Genomic DNA, 23,143 nt, shown 5'->3' on the forward strand with positions numbered 1-23,143 from the left:
GACATTTTGTCGGTCCCCATGAGGAAAACAGCTTATAAATCACACTAAATTATGTTTTTTGAAAATGTAAAAATGCAGAAAGTTTTCTGTGAGGGTTATGTTTAGGGGTAGGGTTAGGTTTAGGGGATAGAATATAAAGTTTGTACAGTATAAAAACCATTATGTCTATGGAAAGTCCCCATAAAACATGGAAACACAACATATATGTGTGTGTGTGTGTGTGTGTGTGTGTTAATCTTTTTAATCTAATAAACCTCCCAAAGGCAAAATAAATGAAATGTAGAAACAAAAATCTTCAACATCCATATCTAAACTATACTAACTAATCCAAAAATTACAGCCTAATTCTTTCATCTTAAATTATCATCAGATTTCTCTTGATTGGCAACGGATGATTGACAGTGGAGAAAACCAACAAGATCGTTAAACCTATGAAATTTAAAATGTGAAAACAAGACAAAAACCGGGAGGAAAACAGCTGTCACGATCCCCTGTTGTCTGCCCCGTGTTGCACTACAATTCCCATGATTCCCGGCCCTCATCACTCTGTCATTGTTCGCACCTGATTGTCGTTTGTGATCATCCTGTGTCTGTGTATTTAAACCCTGTTTGTTTGTCCATTCCTCTGTCGATTGTTGAATGTGGATGTTTGGATGTAGCTGTCTTGACATGTTTACCCAGTTTGTCTAGTTTACCTTTGCCCACCGTGGATGTTTCTTCAGCCTGTGTTCCCGATGTTTTCGTGTTTTGTTTTGTATTCCCATCGTGGACGTTTCCTTTGCTCCAGTCTTGTTTGTTTTCACTTTGTTTTCAATAAAACCCGCACTTGGATCCTCACCTCTCACCTGCCTCCTCCTGCCTTCGTTACAGAACAATCGACCGCAAAAATGAATGGAACTCGGATGGACTTAAACATTCGTGAGTTCTCCCACTTTTTCTCCTGCGTGGCCGGCGGCACCGGTTGGGATGACAACCTCCTGAAGGTCATTTATAGGATCGGTGTACCTAAACACCGATGTTACAATTTGCCGGAGATCGGAGACTACACCTGGCAGTAGTATGTGGAGCTCATTGTGGAGACTTTTGCGACAGAGGAACCACCTCTCTCAATCCCGGGTGCAGCTTCAGAACATGCCACGCCAGCCACGGTCAGCGAGTCTGAGCCCACGCCTGCCTCGGTCAGCGAGTCTGAGCCCACGCCTGCCTCGGTCAGCGATCCAGCGTTGTCAGCCTCACCCGCCCGGAGGAGAAGGAGAAGAGGGAAGGCTTCTGCTCCCCCGCCTCTGCCTTCCATGGCTCCGTCCCCAGAACCTCCCGCGGCTCTGCCCTCTGTGTCCAACAAGCCAATGCCTGCACCCCCGAATGTCAGTGAGCCAGCGCCAGTTGCCTCGACCGTCCCAGAGCCAGCGCCAGTTGCCTCGACCGTCCCAGAGCCAGCGTCAGTAGCCATGGCTTCAACCCCCGAGCCTCCCGGGGCTCCGCCTCTCGAGCCTCCCAGGGCTCCGCCTCCCGAGCCTCCCAGGGCTCCGCCTCCTGAGCCTCCCAGAGCTCCGTCTCCTGAGTCGCCCTCAGCTCCGCCTCCTGAGCCTCCCAAGTCTCAGACTCCAGAGTCTTCTACGGGTCCACCTCCTGAGCCACCCATGGCTCTGCCACCTGGGTCTTCCACGGCTCCGCCCTCCATGGCTCCGCTACCAGAAACTTCCATGGCTCCGCCTACCTCGGCTCCGCCCTCGGAGTTCCCCATGGCTGTGGTCCTGAGGCTGACTCCTAGACCTCCCAAACCTGTCCTGTGGCCAGCTCCCAGGCCTCCTGAACCTGTCCCTGTCCTGTGGTCGCCTCCCAGGCCTCCTGAACCTGTCCCTGTCCTGTGGCCGCCTCCCAGGCCTCCTGAACCTGTCCCTGTTCTTTGGCCGCCTCCCAGGCCCCCTGAACCTGTCCCTGTCCTGTGGCCAGCTCCCAAGCCACCTGACCCAGTCCCCGTCTTGTGCTCCCCGTGGACTGCCTGTCTGCTCCCTGTGACCCCTTGGACTGCCTTCTTGCCCTCTGTGCCCCCTTGGACTTCCTGTCTGCCCCCTGTGGCCCCTTGGACTGCCTTCTTGCCCTCTGTGCTCCCTTGGACTCTCTGTTTGCCCCTTGTGCCCTCTTTGGTCTGCCTGCCCCCCCTCACTCCTTGGACGATTTTTTGTTTTTTGGGTATTCTTTTTAAAAAAAATTCTTAGGAGCATCTGGAAGCCCCTGTTGTCTGCCCTGTGTTGCACTACAATTCCCATGATTCCTGGACCTCATCACTCTGTCATTGTTCGCACCTGATTGTTGTTTGTGATCATCCTGTGTCTGTGTATTTAAACCCTGTTTGTTTGTCCATTCCTCTGTCGATTGTTGAATGTGGATATTTGGATGTAGCTGTCTTGACATGTTTACCCAGTTTGTCTAGTTTACCTTTGCCCACCGTGGATGTTTCTTCAGCCTGTGTTCCCTTTGGATGTTTTCGTGTTTTGTTTTGTATTCCCATCGTGGATGTTTCCTTTGTTCCAGTCTTGTTTGTTTTCAATAAAACCCGCACTTGGATCCTCAACCCTCGCCTGCCTCCGTTACAACAGCGCGTGTGTGCGTGTGTGCGTGTGTGTGTGTGTGTGTGTACATACATTTGTGTGGTCCTGCTGTAATCCTGAACTCTCCTCCATGATCCACACTATAAAAACACAAACACACACAAATGATGACATCATATTCAGCTCACCTGAAACACAATTCACACATCTGTGATGAAATACAAATGAAACGTTGTTTGAATATTTATTTGTTTGCTTGATCAATGTCTACACTGTACGACTCTGTGAAACTTGTGTATAGACTGTATGACTCTTTGATATGAAACTGTAACGAGATCAACAAACCTGAACTACTTTATAGTCATACAGTTCTAGAAAATTAACTTCAAAGTGCTGCAAGTGATTTTATCTGAAATAACACACAGAGAAAGTCTGTCTCTCTCTCTCTCTCTCTCTCTCTCTCTCTCTATTGATTGATTTATCTTTATTAATTTATATTTATTAACTTTAGTTTGTGATAAAAAAAAATGAGGCTGTAAAACCATCAAACTTTTACAACTAGTTGAAACTAGTCTAATAATGACACACAGGACTGTTATTTAGTTTTCCTGGAACTGAATGTGTTAACTCTAACAACAAAACAAATATGTGATTAATCGTGATTCAATATTTCAATCCACTGACAGTCTTACAACACATGAGGGGTGTGAGGGGTCCAGGAACTGAGTTTGACACCCCTGCAATACATGTGTAACCCTGAGGAATATATTTGTCATTTTTTATATTTACTGAGGGTGATATTATGATAAAATGCTTTGTTTTCTTTTTCTTTTGTAATTTGAAATATGTTTGTTTAATATGTATTCTTTTCTTTTCTTTTCTATAGTAGAGTTTGGTTGGGATATACATGTGAAAAACGTGTCTAACTTCATTTTGGGTTGTTAGTTGATGTGCATTGGCCAAATAAGAGACTGACAAGTTTGTGAGCCAATCAGATTTTCCTATGGGAGGGTTTGTTTTATTTTTGGGAAGAAAAGTTCGAGAGAGAAACTGAGAGGGAGAAAAAGACGCGATTTTAGCGATGTCTTTGAGTGTTTAAAACGAGAATCTGCCCTGTAATCAGAAGTACTGCTCGTATTTCTTCACTAAGGAGGTGGCTCGTTATTACATCGGACGGTTTCATGTACGTTTGCATTCGCTGCATGTTTGGCTCGGCCAGAGTTGAACGTTGTGCATATTGGCATACTTTCTAGACTGAAACTGTTGTTGTCATCTGCTTAAACCAAGCGGAGTTGCAGGATAAATTTGAAGACTTTTGGTTTCCCGGGATGAAAATGTCGGTGAGCATCGTCCAGTAGCTTTATGAGAATCCGACGCTCCAACAATCATCGCACCACATGGGACTCAGGACCATTGTGATGAATGCGGACGTGTTTCAACGCAAAATAGCAACCAGATTGAGGTAACCATCCAAACGTTCTTTTTGTTTGCTCTCTGGAGCGAAGGGGCCCGTTTCGTTTTCTCGGCCACTACGCACTCAAGCTCCGTGTCAGGCCTGCAACGGGGTGGGATGTGTGTGTAAACATTTGAGTGCACTAATTATATTGTGATTGTTTTTTCCCTTTCCATTTTGATTGTATTTTTGAATATGATAAATGTTTAAAAAGTGTTTAGTTATTGTTAAAAGTAAGACAATCACAGAGGGTTGTTTTGACATTTTATTTGTTTTTTTGTTTTGTTTTCATTTACATTGTGAAATTCACATTCTTGATCCATTTCATTTAAATACAAAGTTAAATTTCATTGACATTTAATACAATATTTATTGGTTTAAACGTTTATTTGTGTGTGTGTGGGTGATTTTTAGTTTAAAAGTGATTTATAAACAGACTGCTTGCATAAAGTGATTCCTTGGAGGTTAATCCATATTAGAAGACAGGGTTAAAAGATCATTTAGAAATAAAAGAACTCAGGTCCTTATCAAAAACTCTGACCTAGTGCAAATGGTTAGTGGATAGGGGTTACACATACACACAACATCCCACCAACAATAAACTCAAGTGCTTTCACACTGCACTAAAACCTGGGTTATTGTCTTTTAACCCCGCTTTTAACCTCCAGTAAATTAACGTTTCACACTTGTAACTCTGAAAGGTGATTAGCAACACTTTTAATCCTGGGTTATGAAACCGGCTTCAAAGCAGTGTTAGCGTCGCTTTTAAAAGTGCACCAGAAAGTTTTTATCTGGCTCTTATTTGTCCCAATAGTACCAGTGATTTTGGACTTTATTGTGCCACCATAGACTGATCACTGCCCGACCCCGTGAAAACTCATGGCACCTTCCCTACTAACTGCTGCTGAGGTCAGTCGCTGACTGGAGTCATCATCTAATGTGAGTGTACATCATTTTAAACATATTTGTGTGCTATTGTGTTTATTTTAAACACTTTTTAAATGAGTTTAATACAGTGGCAGAGTGGAGCTCAACACAACCAAATGAGCAAAGCAAATAAATGCTGAAAACACAACGGAAATAATCCACAACACAATAAGATTATCCGAGAAGAAATATGTATAAAAATACTTTACTTTTTATTTGTCCTGAAGTGCTCTAGATGATGCATATCTGTTTTGTTTTACTTTCTCGAAGACGTACTGCTTTGACCAGGGAACTTCTCTTGTATTGTCTTGCAGTGGGACGCTTTGCATCGGGGTCCTGATCACCCTGTCTGGGTTTATTGTGAGATAACCTGCTGCCTGTACATTATCCCTTACGTAACCATCTGCCAAACTATAAAATACAATTGTTTAATAATTATTTTATGCTGTATTGAATTGAATTTAACAAACAAAAATACTAATAATTTGTAATGATTACTGCCCAAATTAACAGTTTAGATATTCATTTGATTCAGTGATTGGTTGATTTTGTAACTTAGTTTGATTCTAAACGATACCTTCTTGAGAAAAAAAGTGGATTTTTGTTAAAAATCAAGTGGCTCACCAGGTGACTCACCATTCAACAACACACGCATTCCCAGGCCATTGTGGAGATGTAATCTCTCCACCTAGTCCTGGGTCTTCCCCGAGGCCTCCTCCCAGCTGGCCGTGCCTGAAACGCCTCCCTAGGGAGGCGCCCAGGGGGAAGCCTTACCAGATGCCCAAACCACCTCAACTGACTCCTTTCGACTCAAAGGGGCAGCGGCTCTGCTCCGAGCTCCTCACGGATAACTGAGCTCCTAACCCTATCTCTAAGAGAGAAGCCTGCCACCCTTCTGAGGAAGCCCATTTCGGCCGCTTGTACTCGCGACCTTGTTCTTTCGGTCATGACCCAGCCTTCATGACCATAGGTGAAGGTAGGAACAAAAATTGACCGGTAGATCGAGAGCTTTGCCTTCCGGCTCAGCTCTCTTTTTGTGACAGCGGTGCAATTGAACGAGTGCAATAACGCCCCCGCTGCCCCGATTCTCTGGCCAACCTACCGCTCCATTGTTCCCTCACTCGTGAACAAGACCCCGAGGTACTTAAACTCCTTCACTTGGGGCAATACCTCCTTCCATCTACCCGGAGTATGCATTCCATCGTTTTCCTGCTGAGAACCATGGCCTCAGATTTAGAGGTGCTAATCCTCATCCCTGCCGCTTCACACTCAACTGCCAAGCGATCCAGTGAGAGCTGAAGGTCACGGACCGATGATGACATGAAGACCACATCATCTGCAAAATGCAGCAATGAGATCCTCAGCCCACTGAACCGTACACCATCTCCACCCCGACTACGCCTTGATATCCTGTCCATGAATATCACAAACAGGATTGGTGACAAAGCGCAGCCCTGGCGGAGACCAACCCCCACATGGAACGAACTTGACTTAGTGCAGAGGACCCAGACACAGCTCTCGCTTTGGACGTACAGGGATTTGATTGCCCTAAGAAGGGACCCCCCCACCCCATACTCCCGCAGCACCTCCCACAGTCTCTCCCGGGGGACCCGGTCATACGCCTTCTCCAGATCCACAAAACACATGTAGACCGGATGGGCATACTCCCAGGCCCCGTCCAGGATCCTTGCGAGAGTAAAGATCTGGTCCGTCGTTCCATGGCCAGGACGGAACCCGCATTGTTCCTCTTCAATCCGAGGTTCGACAATCGGCTGAACCCTCCTCTCGAGCACCTTGGAGTAAACTTTTCCAGGGAGGCTGAGAAGTGTGATACCCCTGTAGTTGGCACACACTCTCTGATCCCCCTTTTTGAAGAGGGGAACCACCAACCCATTCTGCCACTCCTTAGGCACTGCCCCAGCTTTCCACGCAATGTTGAAGAGGCGTGTCATCCACGATGTCGTACAGCCTACTCCTGGTGAGCAAGGTTTGAAATTAACATCCGCCAAATGCAGATTTTTCATGCAGAGGGGCCGGTAATTTTGCTGATGTACCAGCAACTGTGGAGGGTGACCTGTAAGACTTCTCGGAGTGATATAATGTATGACAAGAAATTAGACAAAGACGTGTGTTTGACAAAACATGCGATTTATATTTTGAAGAACAGAGGAAAAGCCACTGATGTGCATCTGATTTGAATAATGTGTCTTCAACAGGGGGTGACAATATAATCGGATATTATGATATTTTTTTTGCGATTTATCTTTCGAATATTTTTTACATATCGCCCAAAAGGGAAGTGAACTTTTCCATGAAAATTTGTAAAATGAAGTAATTTTATGGAGACCCGCACAAACACGTGTACTCAATTCTATATTACAACATGTTACCTATTAATTCCGACATGTCTTTGTGGTGAGCTGAGCCCCTGCCATGCCTTTCAACTGAAGTGTCGATTCAATATAAAATGAGGAAATCCCAATTTAGTGATGTATATTGTCACATCAAGTTTATCTGATGATGTCATCATTAAACTGATTTGGATTTTAGGAATGTTCAGACATTTAACTTGACTGCTGGGATAGGCTCTAGCACACCCAAAACCCTGCATAGGACAGTTGGCTTTAAAAGATGGATGGATGGATTTAGTGATTAGTAACCCTAATAATAATGTTCTTATTTTAGTGATTTGTTGGGGTTTATAATTGAATAATTGTGAATTATAAAAAAAGAGAGACAAACACATTGCCACCTAATGTAAACAAAGATGGCTGGATTGGAATGATCGCGTTTCCCTGATGTGCTGACTGCATATAGGTGAACTGTTGTCTGTTATCGTGATGTTTTGCATCAATTTGGCTGTCTGTTTCAATGAGCTTGAAAAGACTATTGAGTTGCTGTTTGAGTTACTTATGATTGACAACGGAACGACCACCTAATGTAAACCGACATGGCTGCGAGGATCATTGATCCCAATTTTATGTTGACTGTTTGTATATGAGCTGTAAACGTTTATTGTAGTAATTTTGTGACCATTTGGATGTCTTTGTCATTAAATAATCATACCATGTGCTTGAAAAGACTGTATGAGTATCAGTTTGTGTGAATATGAATTACAGGCACATGGACAGTGCAGTTTAGTGTTGGCATGAAAATCGATTTGAATCTGATAGCACTGATGTGTGATGCTACTCTAAGGGGACCAGTCATAAACCATCACAAATATGCACCAGTAAGTGTGAAATGGTTAAGTGACAGATGCTTAAAGATTGTTCTTTTGAATTATTTTCCTAAAATTAGTAAAAAATTATATTCTGATAATATTAATGATTACAAAAATGTCCTCATTCTAATGAAACACTAAAAATATATGTCTTCTGTGTGTATTTGTTAGGGATTTTTTTTAAAGGAATAAATACAGGTGCTATTTCAGTGCATTCACTGACCATTCAATGAATTTAAGACCAATTAGGGCCTGGGTTTAAGGGGTTAATATGCATATAAACTGGCTTTTACAGCTCAACATACTTAAGTTTGTCCAGTGTGCAGTTTGGATCGTTGAGTCTTTCAGAGAGCAGCCTGACTCCTGATTCTCCTGGATGATTGTAGCTCAGATCCAGCTCTTTCAGGTGTGAGGGATTTGATCTCAGAGCTGATGCCACAGAACAACAGCCTTCCTCTGTCACCATACAGCCAGATAATCTACAAACATGTATATAACCAGTCAGATAACCTACAAACACACATGAACATTTACCAGCAGCCATATTAACCTGTAGCTCAAGACTGGTTACCCACTGAAGCAAATCAAGGTTGAGCCTGGTCAGTGCCTGGATGGGAGACCAGCTGGGAAAATCTAAGGTTGCTGCTGGAAGAGGTATTAAGGAGGCCAGTAGTGGGTACTCACCCTGCGGTCTTTGTGTGTCATAATGCCCCAGCATAGTGATGGAGACACTATACTGTAAAAAGGCACTGTCCTTCGGATGAGATGTTAAAATGACGTTCTAACTCTCTGTGGTCATTAAAAAAAACATCCTAGAGCACTTCTCTTAAACAGTAGGGCTATAACCCTAGTGTCCTGGCTAAATTCCCCCCATTGGCCCTTCTCAATCATGGCCTCCTAATAATCCCCAGCCACTAATTGGTGCTATAACTCTATCCTCTCCACCAATAGCTGGTGGTTTAGATTATCTGACTTGTTGAATGAACTTAAATTTATATAGCGCTTTTCTGACACTACACTCAAAGCACTTTACACAGTGAACAGTGGACTCTCCTCAACCACCACTAGTGTGCAGCATCCACCTGGATGATGTGATGGCTGATATAGTGCACCAGAACACTCACCCCCACAGAAATGTATCTTTTTTTTCACTTTGTTGACAAGAATAATTTTCCTGAAATTCAATCAAATGTCTGAGAAATATATACACGTAAAAAAAAATATGTTTCAGTGCTATCACATCCATAATATTTTCAATTAGTTGGAGGTGTGGTGTAGAAGGTACTGCATTTGCCCAAGGGCGTAGGAGCCATTATACGTGGGGGGGACATGTCCCCCCCACATTTCAAAATCTAAGTTTTGTCCCCCCCCACTATTTCCCAATGTAAGATTTTGTTTTGCATTGCCTGCCTATCTCTGCCGATTTCGGAGTCTCCAAATGAATCCATTCTGTAACTTTTAAATAGGCCTACGCCCAATCACGTTGCTCGCGGTACTAGACAGATCCGCAGACTGTATGCTCCACAAAGTTGCGTTCCACAAATTTGCGTTCAGACGTTCAGCTGTTTTCTTCAGCAGTCTGTTCCAGTTGCAGCTGACAGCCTGTTCTGCATCTAAAGGTAAAACCTCCCACACTTGTCTGTCTGGACTCTGGAGTAAACTTTTAGAAATTCTTCTTGACTGACAGATCGCGTTTCTTCGTCGTTTTGTCGCTATGGTTACACACACACACACCGTTGGCGGTGCGCTCAAAGTCATCTGTCAGTTGTGCAGTTACCCAAAATCTCATGAATGAAGTTAAAACCCTTCATGTCACTGGATGAAATAAAATCGACTAGCAAAAATACAGGAGGCCACCTTACAAACGAGTGTGTGTGGAGGATATTGTCATTTCGCCGTAAGGTTTTGATAGCGTCATTTATTTATAAGGAGGGCAACACTCCAGTCCAGGAGGTGGCACTAATGCACCTAAAAACGGTTTATTTATGTATGCTTCGGCAGCCGGTGTTTTTATTTCTTTTATGTAAAATCTAGTATGATGTAAATTTGTTATTTGTTATTATACTTTATTGTCCCATTCCTGGGAAATTTGTCTTGGACCGCATGACACGGCCAGTGCACAACATCAATCACACACAACACAATGCATACAACAACATACAATAATAAGCAATAACACATTTCTATAAATTATATATAAAAAAAAAAAAAAAAAAACAGCAGCATACTACATCAATTAAAAAAATCTCTATTTAAAATTTTGATCGCAGTTGGAACAAAAGAGTTTTTATAACGATTGGACTTGCACATCAAGACCCTGAATCTTCTCCCTGATGGTAGCAATTTAAAATACTTGTATAAAATATGTGTATCATCAGAGACAATTCTTTAGCTTGCCTTGAAATAGATGCCTCGTACAGTTCTGGTATGGTTCGTTTTCCTCCCACCCTATGATTTTTGAGCTGAATGCACCAGTCGTGCTAGTTTTGATTTAGATTGAACAGTCAGATTTCCATACCATGCAGTAATACAGTATCTAATTAAGTTTTCAAAAACAGACTGATAAAATAGAAACAAAATCCTCTGGTTTACTCCAAACATTGTTAACCTTCGCGAGGAAGTATAGCCTCTGCTGCAGTCTGGAACAAAGATTGTCGATGTGAGAAGACCAGCATAGTAGATTGTCCATATAAACTCCTAAGTATTTATATGAAGAAACCTGTTCAATAATATCACCATGTATTATTACAGGGCTATGGTCTCCCAGAGACCTAGGATCAAAAATCATTTCAACAGTCTTCCTTTCATTTAAAACCAAATAATTAGTGTCACACCAGCTGACAAATCGGTCAACAACAGAGAAATACTGCAAGGGATTTGTAGTCTTGTTCAGTAAGCTCAATATTGCTGTGTCGTCAGAGAATTTGATGAAAACTGTATCATCCTGACTAGAGACACACTCATTAGTGTATAGTGAAAATAAAAAGGGTGAGCTAACACAACCCTGCGGGGCTCCTATATTGGTAATTTTCCTCTCAGAATAGACATTATTTACTCTGACTTGTTGTGTACGATTAGTTAAAAATGAATAAAACCACTTAATGCAGAATGGGTTCACTTCTAGCTCTATCAACTTCTTCATCAGTATATTGGGTTGAAGTGTATTAAATGCTGAACTAAAATCTATAAAAAGTAAACGAGCATATGCCTGGGAATCTTCTAAATGGCTATTCACCAAATGAGTGATGCAGTTAATAGCATCATCAGTCCCCGGTCCAACCTTATATGCAAACTGAAATGGATCAAGGAATGATTTAACCTGATCCTTTAAGACAGTTACAACAAGTCTCTCAAAGCATTTCATAACATTTGAAGTCAAAGCCACAGGTCTAAAATCACAATTCCCAACTGGGCAAGTTTTCTTAGGAACAGGTATAATTATAGATTTCTTCCACAAAGATGGAATAATATGTGAGTCAATAGATTTCTGAAAGATAGGGCAGAATGCTGGAGTAAGTTCATTTGCACAAGTCTTTAGCAAAAAAGCTGAAATTCCATCAGGACCCATGGATTTTTAGAACATATACCTCTAAATTGTGAGCTTACTTTATTAGATGCTATCTCTAGCCTTTGACCTGAATTACATATAATATGGTCCAGAGTACACAATTGATCCATTGGTGACTCAAACCTAAGAAAAAAATCGTTCAAGTCATTTGCTCTCTGTTGGTCATTGCTACTTACAAGCCTCTTTCGAGGAGGTGCCATATTAGTTACGACTTTCATAGCGTCCCACAATTTTTTGGAGTTCCCTGAATTAAAGTTTTGTTCTATAGTATCTCTATGTTTTTTCCTTGCCCCCTTCAGTAGCAAATTTAATTCCTTTTGGACTGATTTTAGTTCAATTTTGTCTTGATTAATAAAAGCCCATTTCTTTCTATTTAAACACTCCTTAACTTCTTTTGTTATATAACTTTTGTTATTAGGAAATACAGTTACAGTTTTCTTCTCCACGACTGTGTCCACACAAAAGTTAATATAGTCAGTTATAGTCTCTGTAGCCACCTCAATGTCCATCTCGTCATGAAAAAGTTCCCAATCAGTAGAAGCAAAACAGCCCTTTAATTTCTCAATGCTATCCTCGGACCACACAGAAACTGTCTTTGTCTGTGGCTTAGTCCTTTTTAGAAGTGTTCTATAAGTTGGCATCAAGTGAATCGTGTTATGATCGCAATTCGATATAGGGGGTTTAGACTTTGCAACATATGCATCCTTCACATTCCCAAAACATTTATCTAAAATCTTATTACCCCGGGTTTCACACTTAATATACTGTTCATATCCCGGAAGTGAGAGTTCCAATCTGCAGTGATTAAAATCGCCAAGAATAAAAATCGGAGCTGCAGGAGTACGTTTCAATTGCTTATTAACACAGTCCGTTATGCAGCTGGCCGCTTTAACGGCATTCCCGTTCGGTGGAACATACGCTGCACAAATAACAATGTTTCCAAATTCTCGCGGAAGGTAAAAAGGCCTCAATGATAAGCACAATAATTCCACATCAGAATTGCACAGTGTCTCTCTCACCGTATACTGGCAGCACCATCCATCTCTAATGTAGACACAAACGCCGCCGCCTCTCGTCTTCCCCGAGTTTTCATCCCTGTCTGCTCGAACAAGGGAAAACCCCTCAAGATCAACCATTGAGCTAGGGACATGACGGTGGAGCCAGGTCTCTGTAAACACCATCAAGGAAGAGTCGCGATACTCATGGCAGATCCTAGAGTTTATGCGTAGCTCCTCTATTTTGTTCCTTAAAGACCGCACGTTGCTCAAAATTATGGACGGCAATGGTGGTTTGTTTCCCCGGTTTCGGAGACGGAGGCGGATTCCTCCTCTCTTTCCTCTTCTTCGGGGTCGCGTCGGATGAACACGCTTCCTTCTAACATCCTCAGGTATATCCGCGGATGGCGTTGTCCTTGCAGGCCGCAGTGAAAGCAGCCCCTCTCTAGTATAGCGCAACGATAGCACGCCAACAGAGCGTGCAGGTGTCCCTCGGTCCAGAGCGAAAATCTCTCCTCCAATCAATACCAGCAGCAAGAACTGTGCCAGAATCGTCCTCATTATGATTAATTGAATAACTTAAATTAAAACTTGACACATTCACTTAAGACAACACTTAATAACAATACATAGACAGCAACTGGCCAGATACACTTGAGTCCGTGTCGCCAGCAGAGCAGCGCCACCGGAAGTGACACACCTTTTAATGTGAGGTAAGTTAACGTAGGAAAGGAAACGTGGAAGTAAAAATACTGAAATAAATACTGATAACATATTTTGGGTGGTTTTGTTTGCATTTTGGCGGTTTTTGGGCTAATTCAGCCGATGAAATGGCAGATTGCTGGTTTTCTGTTTGATTCATCAGTTTTGTTGTATTTTGAAACTGTCAAATATAGCCTTAGAAGCAAACTATCTAATTTTATGTTGTGTAAAACAGGCAAATGTTAGCTAATTAGTTAACTAGCTATATGATATCAAAGCTGATAAACAGCCAAGAGTGTGTGAATGTGCCATTGATACGTGTCCATAAACTATGTAGAAGTAACATTAGTCACAAATTGTTCACACAGAGATGAGCATCCTACAGTACTTTAAGAGGAAGAGGACAGAGGAGAACGGGCTTGTAAGTTTAATGGATAGCTACATACAGTATTATTCTAAAATTCACATAGTAAAAGCACTTTAGATCAAATTAGGCCAACGGCATGTCATCAGAGTTTGCATTGAAACCAGTTCTGTGTCCTCAAACATTTGTTACTTTCCTAGACAGGAGATGAAGAGACCACAGAACAGGGAGAGTTAGGGCCAAGTGAGACACAGGTAATGGGAATATAGCAGAATGCTCATTTGTGTAGGATAACAGAATACATTGGTACTGTGTCCAGCTAATTTAACTAGTTGTTCTTATGATTGTATATATATTTGAATGTAAAATGAGTTCTGTGTCCTCAAACATTTGTTACTTTCCTAGACAGGAGATGAAGAGGCCACAGGACAGGGAGAGTTAGGGCCAAGTGAGACACAGGTAATGGGAATATGACATAATGCTCATTTGTGTAGGATAACAGAATACATTGGTACTGTGTCCAGCTAATTTAACTAGTTGTTCTTATGATTAATATACAGGTGCTGGTCATATAATTAGAATATCATCAAAAAGTTGATTTATTTCAGTAATTCCATTCAAAAAGTGAAACTTGGATATTATATTCATTCATTACACACAGACTAATATATTTCAAATGTTTATTTCATTTAATTGTGAGGATTAAAACTGACAACTAATGAAAATACCAAATTCAGTATCTCCAAAAATTAGAATATTACTTAAGACCAATACAAAAAAAAGATTTTTAGAAATGTTGGCCAACTAAAAAGTATGAACATGTAAAGAATTAGCATGTACAGCACTCAATACTTAGTTGGGGCTCCTTTTGCCTGAATTACTGCAGCAATATGGCGTGGCATGGAGTCGATCAGTCTGTGGCACTGCTCAGGTGTTATGAGAGCCCAGGTTGCTCTGATAGTGGCCTTCAGCTCTTCTGCATTGTTGGGTCTGGCGTATTGCATCTTCCTCTTCACAATACCCCATAGATTTTCTATTGGGTTAAGGTCAGGCGAGTTTGCTGGCCAATTAAGAACAGGGATACCATGGTCCTTAAACCAGGTACTGGTAGCTTTGGCACTGTGTGCAGGTGCCAAGTCCTGTTGGAAAATGAAATCTGCATCCCCATAACGTTGGTCAGCAGCAGGAAGCATGAAGTGCTCTAAAACTTCCTGGTAAACTTCAGAAAACACAGTGGACCAACACCAGCAGATGACATGGCACCCCAAACCATCACTGACTGTGGAAACTTTACACTGGACTTCAAGCAACGTGGATTCTGTGCCTCTCCTCTCTTCCTCCAGACTCTGGGACCTTGGTTTCCACATGAGATGCAAAATTTGCTCTCATCAGAAAAGAGGACTTTGGTCCACTGTGCTTTATTAAATCCAGAGTCAACGCAGCCGTCTATCAGGACATTTTCAGAGTACTTCATGCTTGCTTCATTTTCCGGCAGGATTTGCACCTGCCCACACTGCCAAACAGTGACCAGCGGCTGCTGGTCTTTCAAAGAGGGGAAGCTCATTTTCGGCCTACATTATAAACTTATTTAAAAGTAAATTCTATATATACACACACACAACTTGCAGCAGTTAGTCTTTGAACTACACTTGAGAAATCCGCGATGGGACTGAGCGCGAAATAGCTTCAGTGACTTCTTATAGTACAGATTCGCTGTCAATCAAAAGGAGATGCAGTCTTTTGACAGATCCTCCAATCATCACGCGGAAGCCCGGAGTCCGGGCCAGCCCACTCCTCATTCACCCCCAGAGACGCTGAGCGTCCTTGGGCGGGACATAATCGCAGCATTTATCCAATGACCGTCTATTTTCGGAGCACTGAATAAAACTCTCTCCATCAGTCTGCCTCAGCCTCTCTCCATCAGTCTGCCTCAGTCTCTCTCCATCAGTCTGCCTCATACTCTCTCCATCAGTCTGCCTCAGCCTCTCTCCATCACTGCCTCAGTCTCTCTTCATCAGTCTGCCTCAGCCTCTCTCCATTGCCAGGCTCTGCCCCAACCTCTTTATCACAAGGTTCTGTCTAAGCCCGATCATCTTCTAAATGGTGTGTTTTCATTTATGTGTTCTTTATTAAATAAAGTATGTTTTTGTACAGTTCATGGTATGTAGTCATTTGGTTGTAGTTATATTAGATTGCTTCTCTCTGTTTTTATAATCTACCCAGTCTGTCACTGCATATACCCTCTTACAACCAAACTAAGTAGTACAGTCTGTTCCGAAAAGTCATTAGAAATGAGCATTTAAGTGCTTTATATATATTAAAAATATTTTAAAAAGCGGGGAATTTCCCCGAACCCCCCTAGCATTTCCTGTCCCCCCCAGGTTCAAAATTTCTCCTACGCCCCTGCATTTGCCCCTGTCATGGGTACCCAGGTTTCAACCTTATCTGGGTCATGTCCCAACACTGTTCTCCCTCTGTCTCCCTCAATTTTCTCTCAATGTATACTATCCTATAAATAAAGGCAAAAAGGTAAAAAACATTTTTTTTAAATATATCACTCAGTATTCATACAAATAAGTTGATACTTCCTGTATAAAGTTTATGTCGATGTTAAGTATGATGAACAAATGGTCTCCCCCATTTATGAGCTTGCATGTCCATATAGCACTTGAAGAAATGGTAAAAAGTTTTTTATGGTTAACTAATTTGACTTGTTGTCTGTAAAGGATGGGCTCGAACATGAGGGTCTTTAGCAGGCAGCTCAGCTCGAGCTCTAAGTTCCCCACTCCCATAATAAAGGAGGTGTTGGGGTGGTGGAGGAATGCCAGAATAATCATCAAGGGAGTGAGGTAAGCAGCTGCATATATGTGCTTGCATTATGATTGACAGGGCTAACTTGACAATCTCCTCCTGAACTTTCATTTATTATGGTCGCTTAATATAAAAATAATATGGATATAAATAAAATCACTATGGAGTCACAAATAATATACAATACACATATTCATAAAATAATTCACAATGGGAATGAAAGTGAGGCTGTAAGGGATAGACTTACCATCTGTGCAGTGTCATGAACTGTATAAAGCGCTATAAAGCTTCTAGATCCAATCTAATGATCCACAACTCATGTTGTCTGGAGTTTTTTGTCTACTGTAATTTCAACAGTGGAATGACCCAAAAACACTTTAAATAACTGTATAACCCATTGAAGAGACTGAACGTCTATCTCTCACAGCCTCACTGTAATTGCCATATTAAATTACAAAACTCATAAATTAGAATTTTATTCAACCTGACTGTGTTCCAAAACACAAGTGTGTGAAGTTGTTGTTTTTGTTCATTGTGGTCATTCACAGAAATGTGTTGTAATATGAATAAACATCATTCATCCTTCTTTGTTTACTGAAAAACTGTGTGGAAAACGTGCTTTCATTACTTGTAAGACCATTTTTATGTCTTGCTTTAAACATTTTGTAACTACTTGGCTACAGCGGCTGTTTGGTTGAAATTACATTCCCTCTGATTACAAAAAATACTCATGATGTTTCAGAGCAAATACATAAATATTGATAAATACATAAAATACGCAGAACATAATTGAGATATATTATACAGTATATCACCTACCTGCAGTCTCACTGACTCTACTATTATTATATCATATTTCACATATATTGTGTCAGTGTATTGTTTTTGTTTGTATGTGTATCAAAGCAAATTCTACCATATATCTTCAGCAAGTTTCTTCCTCATCTGAATATTTCAAGAAGAGTTTTCTAAAGATATGGTCAAAAATTTATGTTGTGATAATTTTGAAATGTGATGTTAGAATCAGAATAACTTGATTCACCTGAGAGGAACCAGATTCAGCAGAGGGAGCCCATACACAAGTACACAGTAGTGGTCGACTGATATATTCGCAGAGGCCGATCAATCGGATGATATTCTGCCTTTTTTAATGATCTGCATCGGCCGATAAATTTCCCCTTTTGGCGACGAAAATCACCTGCTTGCATGTGAAGCGTTTGAGACATGTAAACGTCCTGTCACAGTTTGTTTTGTTGTTACATGCCATCGTGTTACTACAATAATAGACCGGTGGGCAACATAGTGTCATTTAAACGGTCCTCATATCAGAGCCGCAGCAGATGCGTTTGATTTAATGTTAAATTGCTCACCTGTTTCATTCACCCTCTCTCTCCTCAACAGTTTCCTGTAACTTTTAGCTGTCTTGTCTAGTGACAAAAAGGCAAATATCAATCAAACTATTATCATTTACTGTCTGCAAATATGCTCATATCCAATAAACCAACTTTACACAACTTGAGCAGATCAAGCATCCTGATGAAGACTCATATATCTTCCTCTGAAGCGTGTATTCTAACTGTCCTCAACAGTTCCCTGTAACTTTTCTTATGATAAAAGGCAAATATCAATAAACTTTCTATTATATACCGTCTGCAAATATGCGCATATTAAACAGATGTCATTCACGAACCTCAGGAAAATCCGTGTGTTTTCTTCCCTTCGAGCACTCATCTAATATCTTCCTCTGCAGCGTGTATTCCATCATCCAGGATCAAAAGCTCCTCTCATTCACAAATCATAAAGTAGGCGATATAGGCTGTTTAAACTGTCAGGCGATGGATTTTATGTTTGTTACTATAATAAATTGTGTGATCTGTCGGCATTGTATCGGTCTATTGGCCACCCTGCTCTCTGGATATCGGTATCGGCCATTAAAAACCCCATATCAGTCGACCACTGGTACAAAGTAACAACAGCTATGAACCACAATATATTCATATCGTATATTCCAATGTACTAATGAATCTGCAAACACAAACCTCAGTATCTCCAGTGTACAGTGAGGACTCTTCAGTGCATCAGAGAGTAGCTTCACTCCTGAATCCTGCAGGTCATTGTTACACAAGTCCAGCTCTCTCAGGGAGTTTGATGATTGTAGAACTGAAGACAAACTTTCACAGCACTGACCAGTGAATCTACAAGCTGCAAATCTAAAACAAATAAACCATGATAAAAAGCAGTTTTATAAAACAAATGGTAATTCCAAAGTGAATGCTCCACAGTTTGAGAAGAAGTGTTGTGACAGTCACTGAGCCATTTATTGTTTCAATGTCTGATTATTTGTTCTGAAAATCACTGACCTCAGTATTTCCAGTGTACAATGAGGACTCTTCAGTGCATCAGAGAGCAGTTTCCCTCCTGAATCCTGCAGGTCATTGTTACTCAGGTCCAGCTCTCTCAGGGAGTTTGATGATTGTAGAACTGAAGACAAACTTTCACAGCACTGACCAGTGAAACTACAAGCTGCAAATCTTAAACAAATAAAGAAACAGTGATTAGAAAGTAGTTTTATAAAATAAATGGTAATTCCAGAGTGAATGCTCCACAGTTTTATATGAAGTGCTGTGACAGACAGTGAGCCATTTATTGTTTCAATTTCTGATTATTTCTACTGAAAATCACTGACCTCAGTATTTCCAGTGTACAGTTAGGACTCTTCAGTGCATCAGAGAGCAGCTTCACTCCTGAATCCTGCAGGACATTGTTACTCAGTTCCAGCTCCCTCAGACTTGAGGAGTTTGAACTGAGAACTGAGGCCAGTGCTGAACAACAATTCTCCGTCAGATTACAGCCCATCAGACTGAGAGAGAAATGACAAGATAACAGTGTGTTAATCTATAAGTTTTAGTGAAGGCTTCTCAGTACAGCTTTTGGGTAAAAAGAAAAAATACAGTATATGGCCACTATGTATGATTGCTCATAGGCCTTTGCACATTTTTTAAGTACTTCTACTGTCAATATACGGTCTGGACAGCCCTACTTGTTTTGTTCTGAAGTTCTGTCTTTTTTGGTCCATGTGTGCATTTGTTTTGAGCACATGTCTTTGTGTCAGCCTTGTGCTCTCATTACTCTGCCTCCTCATTCCCCCTTGCCACACCTCCTCATCTGGTCCTTGTTGTGTTGTCATCACCCATTCCTCATGTGCTCTCCCTCTACATATTGTGCCTTCTACCCTCTTGTGTCTGTCAGATCATTTTGAGAGTTTGGTTAGTCAGTCATTCCTAGTATGTTTCACTCGTTGATGTCTGGTTAGTTTATTTTCTTAGTTTCATGTTGGTTCTGTTAATTTTACTGAAGGGTGAGGGTCAGAAATCCCTTGTCTCTTCAGATATATCAATACATATATATATATATCCTTTCATATCAATATATATCGATATTCTGTTGCTTAACTTCTTTAATAAAATGATGAATTAACTATATGCATGATCACATAATCAATTCTATTTTCTTATGCATAACTGAAATATACTTTGAATCATATGTGTGTGAATGTTATACAGATGTATTCTGTGTTTGATCTTTACTTTTCTATGATTAATTATATGGTTTAAAGTCCTATGCAATACTACCTGAATAGTCGAAGTGTGATTTTTCTATTATTATTTCTTTAAGGGAAGAAATGTATGTTATTTCTTCCCTCTCCTTTGCTTGAGGAGTGAATATTTTTATCTCACTGTTTTGGGTAGAATGGCCTGATAATGTGTGCTCTGGCTCTCCTGTGCCCAGAGAAGAACTGTTGTTCGTCAGTGTTTTGTGTGTGCATATTGACTTTCTACCCAGGTTTTGAACCTAGGAATCAACAGCAGGCAGACTAGAAGACGCCCTGAGACCATCTGCGAGGTCACTTCAGATGTAAATCTCGATCCAGGACGACAATTGCGCTGATTAATGTTGATAGGCCATAGCCATCTATATGTTGTGACTTTATGTTCTTTTAGCCAATCAGGAGTTAAATAATAGAATGTACGTCCTTGCAAATGGTATAATTGTTGTAAAATTTTGTGTAAGGTACGAGTTGTTTTTCGATCTCCTCATGAGACTTTGCCGCTGGCTCTACCAATTTCACTGCAAACTATTCTTCAGTAAATTTTGATTCTTTAATTGCACTTCTCGACTCCTGGTCTTCTTTCTTCATATCTGGTCCGGGTCATAACTGTTATACCCCTAACATTACTGTGAGAGTTGTTGGTTTGTATTTTGATATTTTTTTTAATAAAAGCTCTTAGCATCCCTGCACTTGGGTCCAAATTCCTGTGAAATATTATGACATCTATAAATTTTTGTCCCGAAAACATACAGTATGTGAACAATTTCACAAAATAACGTGGTGCCATCTGGTGATACACATGGGCTGTAATAAAAGACACATGACTTTTTGTGACATTTTACCTGTTTCCATTCCAGATATTTATTACTGTTTTAACAAAATGTAAACAACAAACTTATGTCACTGTGACGTCATCGTAAGCAACAACTTGCTAAAAAAAAGTAAATTGTTTTGCTGAGTTTTAAATGGCAGCAAATGTGGGTGCTTCTCTTTCACAATGTGGCCCTGTTTTTTCAGGCCACTGTGTAATACACTTGGCTTTAAGCCGACAAAGCAATGTACTCATTATCAATCTTTTAAAGTGAAAATAACTTGCACTCGTCTTCTAATGATTTGAGAGACTTCAAAAAACATGACAGCATTTCTGGTAAGTGAAAAAAGTGATCCATGATGCTTTCTGGTTTTCATGGTGCATTTTGAGCATTTTTAGGAAGCAAATGTTTCAGTGCACTGGAATGATTTTGAGATTGAGACTCCCAGACAGTGCCCTGATTAGTGAACTAGAGCTGGTTAAGATGCACCCAATAATATTCAATAGGTATTTTCGACTGTGGCTTGCCTTACCAATCTGCGAGAATTACCGGTTGCAGTCGGGGAGGAGTTAAAAACGGGTCACAATGGGGGTTCGACTTATGGATGTCTCACGGGACTGAACATTCTGCCAATGTTTGTATTCTAAAAACAGCCATAGACCAGGAAATAAAAAATGTCAGTCCATGTTAAAAAGGTTGCCGACCTCTGGTTTAGAGGATATATCTAAACAGAAGGCTGAAGGTGCTTTCACTGGCAGGATCGAGTGTTGGCAATTGTTATGCAACATATGATGAAAGTTTGTCAATCAACATGCGGACCTAACCAGCCCAATTTTTTACTGCCTGAATCTTCCCGATTGCCACTCCGGCCCTGATGAAATCGAACACCTATTGATTACACTTAGATGAAAACATTACCTACAGATGATAACACAATATTTACCACCAAATCCTCTTTTCCTCCGTGTACAATCTTCTAATTTAACAATAATGTCACCTCAGTAAATCAGTCAACAAAGATAAACACTTGACATAAAGCCGTCTAAACTAATAATTCATTACCAATCTAAATACATGTTGATCACTATATTGTTCACATCTTAATGCAATTTTATATATTACAGTATAACATCATATAATATAGTTTTTAGTCAAATCCATTAAAGGATTATCAAAACAGAGGGAAAAAAACTGTGAAAAAAACATTGCAGGAATAAAGGAAGCTACAATATGACAAAAAAATTACTAAAGTATAAAACTAATAAAATCCTTGAAATAATAGTAATAATTATTCAGTATTATAATAATAAACTTGAATGGATCCCCCAATAATAATTCAGTATTGTATAATATTTAACTGGGTTTTTGCACATTATGATCATTCAAGAAATGTTTTGGTAAAAATATATGCAGACAAACAATGATTTATTTATTAGGCTGATGTGTATTATTGCATTTGGAAGCATAAATAAAAATGATAAAGTATCTTTATGTATTTATTTAGTGGAAAACATGCTTTTGTTATTTTAAACTAGATTTTTTTTTTACTTTGCATTAAACATTTTGAATCTATTTGGCTACAATGTCTTTTAAAATGAAGGTTTCTCTGATTACAAAAATAATAAATAAATAAAAACACATGAAACAAAATAATCATCATCAAAATAGTATAAGGGGCTGTTTGTAGTCTAAAAAATACATTAAAATCTCAACTCTGCTATTTATTTACAATAAAGTGAGATTAAAACACTAAATTACTCACTCAGCTTTTCTGGATGCTTTGATCACCGGCAGAAGCCTCAGAAGACATTCATGTGATGGATCATATTTCCTCAGATTAAACTGATCCAGCTCCTCTACTGAGTTCAGCAACACAAACACCAGAGCTGACCACTGAGCAGGAGAGAGACTGACTCCAGAGAGACGATTGATATCTCTTCTGTTCACGTATGTTTGTACTTCCTGCACTAGAGAATGATCATCGAGTTCATTCAGACAGTGGAACAGATTGATGGATTTCTCTGGAGAGGGATTCTCCCTGATCTTCATCTTAATGTACTCAACTATTTCCTGTTTGCTGTCAGAGCTGCTTCCTGTCTGTGTCAGTAGGTCTCGTAAGATTGTCT

General features: G+C 40.4%; 1 protein-coding gene across 3 annotated transcripts in view; it reads right to left on the bottom strand.

The window, feature by feature from the left end:
- Positions 1-23,143, bottom strand: part of LOC127650623 (NACHT, LRR and PYD domains-containing protein 3-like) — a 615,184-nt gene that overhangs the window by 1,304 nt on the left and 590,737 nt on the right. For all 3 annotated transcript variants that reach the window (XM_052136147.1, XM_052136145.1, XM_052136144.1), the window contains 4 exons: positions 18,956-19,126; positions 18,635-18,805; positions 8,461-8,634; positions 2,646-2,692 (listed from right to left, as the gene is read on the bottom strand). In XM_052136147.1, the coding sequence (XP_051992107.1) occupies positions 2,646-2,692; positions 8,461-8,634; positions 18,635-18,805; positions 18,956-19,126 (563 nt within the window). The remainder of the gene's footprint in view (positions 1-2,645; positions 2,693-8,460; positions 8,635-18,634; positions 18,806-18,955; positions 19,127-23,143) is intronic.

This window comes from Xyrauchen texanus, chromosome 10 (assembly GCF_025860055.1).
Source record: "Xyrauchen texanus isolate HMW12.3.18 chromosome 10, RBS_HiC_50CHRs, whole genome shotgun sequence".
In the NCBI taxonomy this organism is placed as follows: domain Eukaryota; kingdom Metazoa; phylum Chordata; class Actinopteri; order Cypriniformes; family Catostomidae; genus Xyrauchen; species Xyrauchen texanus.